Source organism: Sinocyclocheilus grahami, unplaced genomic scaffold (genome assembly GCF_001515645.1).
Source record: "Sinocyclocheilus grahami isolate Dianchi unplaced genomic scaffold, SAMN03320097.WGS_v1.1 scaffold178.1, whole genome shotgun sequence".
NCBI classification, from domain to species: Eukaryota; Metazoa; Chordata; class Actinopteri; order Cypriniformes; family Cyprinidae; genus Sinocyclocheilus; species Sinocyclocheilus grahami.
The window spans coordinates 726490-731489 of NW_015505357.1; the positions used below are offsets into that span (position 1 = coordinate 726490).

At 40.2% G+C, this 5000-nt stretch overlaps 1 protein-coding gene across 5 annotated transcripts in view; it reads right to left on the bottom strand.

Annotated features, from left to right (window-relative positions):
- Positions 1–1324: 1324 nt before the first annotated feature.
- Positions 1325–5000, bottom strand: part of rarga (retinoic acid receptor gamma a) — a 71498-nt gene continuing 67822 nt past the window's right edge. For all 5 annotated transcript variants that reach the window (XM_016283893.1, XM_016283891.1, XM_016283892.1 and 2 more), the window contains 3 exons: positions 4719–4923; positions 4402–4560; positions 1325–3378 (listed from right to left, as the gene is read on the bottom strand). In XM_016283893.1, the coding sequence (XP_016139379.1) occupies positions 3023–3378; positions 4402–4560; positions 4719–4923 (720 nt within the window). In that variant the 3' untranslated portion in view covers positions 1325–3022. The remainder of the gene's footprint in view (positions 3379–4401; positions 4561–4718; positions 4924–5000) is intronic.

A 5000-nucleotide genomic window follows, 5' to 3' on the forward strand; every position in this document is an offset into this window, starting at 1 on the left:
TGGCTCCAAAAGGGAGTCAGTCCCATAGACTCCCCATGTTAAAATGGCCAACTTTACAGCAGAAAAAAATGTTTGTACAAAGTACAAAAAGTGGTTTTGGTCTATATAGCTAATTTTGCCCTTCATGACAACTGTGAGAGGGGTGAATTCCGGGTAAAAATCGCGTTACGGGGGTAAAATACACGTTTTTCGACAGGGTTCCTCCGGTAAAATTCGCATTCCAGGGGCCAAATGTCACGTTATTGGGTGCGCTTCAACCCGCTGACATGAAAACAACCCACGGCAACAGTGTTAAAGGGGTCATATGATGCTTTTTTAAAGATCATTATTTTGTGTATTTGGTGTAACAGAATATGTTGACATGTTTTAATGTTCAAAAAACACATTATTTTTCAAATACTGTACATTATTGTAGGTCCTCTATGCCCCGCCTCTCTCAAACTCTTCGTTTTCTACAAAGTCCCTCCTTCCGACAAGCGCAGTCTGCTCTGATTGGCCAGCTGACCCAGTGCATTGTGATTGGCCGAACACCGCAAGCACTCGTCGGAAATGTAACGCCCCTTACCATAATCGTGAGCTTCATCTTTCAAAATAAATGTAAAGACAGAGCCCGAAAGGGGAACAGAGTCCCATGACGCTGCTATGTGTTTGCAGTACACAAGCCACAGTTAAGACAGCTGACTCCACTTTGATGAGACCTCTCTCTCTCTCTCTCTCTCTCACACACACACACACACACACACACACATACACGCGCGCACGCGCTCGCACACACACATACACACACATACAAAACTCCGCATTTGAACAGTCAATAGCAAATACTTAAACTAATAACAAAACAGTAACTGATTCAGAAGAGCCAGATTGTCATAGCAAAGTCAGAATGACCTCCTCTCCTAGGTTCACGAAACGGTCGTCCATAAAATGCATTGCTGTTCTGTTGTAAGTAATCTTAAAGATTCCTAAATGCATCTACTTTCGGAAGGCCAAATAAAGTGCTTTTGCTTTCGCCTAGAAACACACAGCGTCTCCCTGCTCCAAGTGTGAGCTTGAAGTGTTTGTTACCTCGATTACAAAGTTACTACACATCCACATTTATACTGAATGTCTTCAATTTATGCCAACTCTAATAAAATAAAAATAAAAACTTGTTTTACATGTAGGCTAATAAAGTTCAAAAATATATGATTCCTAAATTTGATGATTCCGAAATAAAATGCCTAAAGCATATTCTAAATTCTAAATAGTAAATAAATAAATGAATAACAGAGAGAGAGATTCTCAAAAAAATGTTTATTGTGCCTCTTATTGTTTATATGGCTTTTTATATAACAGAATTTGTTGAACACGAACAAAGGACTGACAATACATTAGCCAAGTTTAGAGAACAAGAAAAATATGATGAAGTGTTAAAGTAATCTCAACATTCCACTTGCTATACGTGTGGCTGTGGCGCAACTCTGAAAGGAGAAGAGGTCAGTATGACAGCTCACACACTCTCTGACAGCACCACAGTGATGACATTCATTAAACAAAGTACTACACTACAGCTTATTGAGTGCAGCCATCCTCACTTTCAAAACACAAACACACACACACACATCCACACACACAGCAGAGTTCTGGTCATAGTCTTATTGCTTGACTGAGACTGATACCTTTTAATGTTCAGTGGCACACGACCACCAAATTGCATACTGTGTGTTTTTGGCAATAAAATGGATTAGGTAACATTAGAAAAAGAACTCTATTTCTATAACGAAGATGAAAGTTCTGCAATGAAGTTCTGTGTAAGATACGCAGATTTATTTCAGTTAATGGTGACACGGCGAGATTTCTGAAACGTAAAACATAAATATTTCCCGTTTCTAGGCTGCCGCCAGACAGCAAGCATTTGGTCCTCATAGAGATGCCCTGAGTCTGAATTTCATGTTTTTCTTTTTTATAGCAAGAGTTCTGAATACATGTAGCATGCGTTTCAAAATGTGTGTGTGTGTGTTTGTGTGTTAACACAGGTCTGCGTTTATGTATTTCATCGTGATACATGAGATTCAGAAAATTTGTCCAGATGCATTTGTGTAGTTATCCTGAAGAACCGTCTAGGCCGATGAGGTCAAAGTTAATTCCACTCGAGTGCTGCATAACTTCTGCCTGAGCACTCTGAATGAAACCGGTCCAGTATGACATTATATGCATGATGCAGAGACTTGAAGGTAATGGACATGAGGGTGTTTCTGTTTGGAGCTGGGCTCCCTGACAGGAGTTGAACCCTACAAGCTGCAAACTTTGGCACAGACACACCATTCAATTGGCAGCGAATCATGTGACGCAATGAAAGCCGATACGTAATGGCATTCCCCTAAAAACAGAATCATGCGACGGGAGATACCCAGCCACTGAACTGATTATCAATGACATCTAACGCTGAGCCAAAGTGCCCAAGAACCCAACCAAGCAGCTGGATAAAGACTCAGCAGAGGTCTGCCAGTTATAGCAATCCGATTATCTTTCTGTAAGTCTGCCCAGGAAAGCTATCCAAACAAAATATAACTAAGAAAATAGAATACAGGACAAAAAAATATATAAAGGTATATATAGATATGAATGAGCTTATTCATAAAATGTAAAGAGAACAAACTATCTCAAGGCTGAAAAAGTCAAAATGATATTCGAAAGCGTCAACGACAACAGAAAAAGGATTAGCATTTTCAATTTTCATCCTGTATTTTCTTTTGAAAGACTTTTTTGAACCCGTTGAGAGTCAGCTGTTAATGGTATAACTCCCATTTGACTTCTCCTTTTCAAAGCAAACAAACAAGTTTTATAAAAGCTGCAGTTATTTTGTCTGAAAAGCCAGCTGTTTTGTCTTTCACCTTCCCTCTCGTTCTGCGGGAGAGGTCCTGAGAAGAGGTTTTTTACGTGAGCTTCCTCAAATCGACTCACTGATGTCTCTCATCGTTGACCGAGTGGCCTGAGTTAGGAGTGTCTGTACAGGTAAGGCTGGAAGAAGAACGCTTCCTCACTGAGCTCTTCCTCCATGGCTCTTTCTGGACACGTCCACATTGGGTTCCTGGCCACCCCAGGCCTCTCCGTCGCTGTCTGTACCCCTCTCCTCCTCTCCGTCGTCGTCATCGTCGTCCTCCTCCTCTGGTGAAGGCTCGCTGCCGTTCTCCGTGGCCCAGCTGTCGTCCTCGTCCTCCTGCTCTTTCTTCATAGTGAGTAGGGCAGGCGGAGGAGCGGGCTGTTCAAGCTCAGGCTTCTTCTCTGTGGACTCGGTCTGATCCTCGAAGGCCTCTGGGTTTTCCAGCATCTCCCGGATGAGAGGAGGCATGGGGCCTGGGATCTCCATCTTGAGAGTTATGGCCCTTTCTGCTCCTGTTGCACAAAAACAGTTGATTTCAGGACGGTGTCATCTACATAATATATCATATGTATTAAAGTAATTAGTACCTAGGAGAGTGTGAAAGTCTATTCAAACTGATTTTCACACCAATTTTGGGCATCAATGTTTAAGATTATACAGAAAATAGGTAAATTGATTTTTATTGTTTGCATTTATTGTACGATATTTAAATATACACTACTGTTCAAAAGTTTGGGGTCAGGTTTTTTTTTTTTATGCTGTTTTTTGAATGTTCTATTCAGCACATAACTCTGAAAAAAGTATTATGCTTTCCACAAAAATATTAAGCAACACAACAGTTTTTTCTACATTGATAATAATAAGAAATATTTCTTAAGCACTAAATCAGCATATTAGAATTATTTCTGAAGGATCATGTGACACTGAAGACTGAAGTAATGGCTGCTAAAAAAACAGCTTCAAATAGAAAAAAATTAATTTAATTTGTAATAATATTTCAAAATATTACCGTTTACCATATTTGTGATCAAATAAATTATGATGCATGCATTTACTGTATTTGTGATCATACTTCAAAAAATAAATTATATTTATATATATATATGTATATATATACACACACACACACACACACACATCTGTTACAATTGGCAGTGTATTTTGCATTAAAAGACATGAGTAATCTTTATTGTCAAATGAGTTGTATTTTGCATTGAAGCGAGTCAAATCTTGTATTGTCAGATGCCTTGTATTTTGCATTGAAGCATGTGAATTATGGAGTGCATCTTGCTTTTGCTCAAGTATGCAAACTTTTCTCAGAGACTCTAAGAAAATTTGCGTTGCCCTCTTTGTGAATACCATCGATGCGCAAAAACACTGTCAATAATGCTGCTCCTGGTTTGAATAGTCCTCAAGTTCACTAATGCATTTGAAAAAAAAAGCATTTGATTTTCATCAAGATTTAAATCTTGCAAATCAACCAGAATAGTAATGTTGAGGTGATTTCCATGTATTTTTTTGGCTTGTAAACTGACCCTTGGTGCTGATGCCACGTAGGTCAGTGATCTTCATCAACATGCGAGGGAACATGTGAGGTTTGTTGGGTCGGCGGCGTCGTGCATAGATCTTCAGAGCTTCCAGAAGGGGCTCCTGCAGACGATCTACACGCTCAGGCTCTTCAAGATCCATTCGGTCTACAGAGAAAGAGGTTAATATAAGTATAGTAGTACCTCCATCCATTTTTAGTAAACCAATTCTGAATACTAGCTAAATCTCTGTTAAATGTGTACATTTTTCCTGTCGCTTCATCTAGGTGGCAGCAGTGTTGCAACAAAATTGCATCATGTCATACCTCCACAAATGAGGCAGATGGCGCTGAGGAGGCCAGTCTCCGTATCGTCCATCTCAAGGGGCAGAAGCTGACCAGCAAAGGCAAACACCAGGTCAGTGAGCGGACCGAAGCCAGCATTATGCATCTGAGTCCGGTTGAGGGTCAGTCCATCTGAAAAGGTCATTGTGTCCTGCTCCGGTGTGTATCGCGTGCAGATTCGCAGCATCTGCAAGAGACACAGACATTTATGAGGCTAAGAATTATGTGAAAGTAATGAAGTAGATGCATGGTCTACATCAAGGT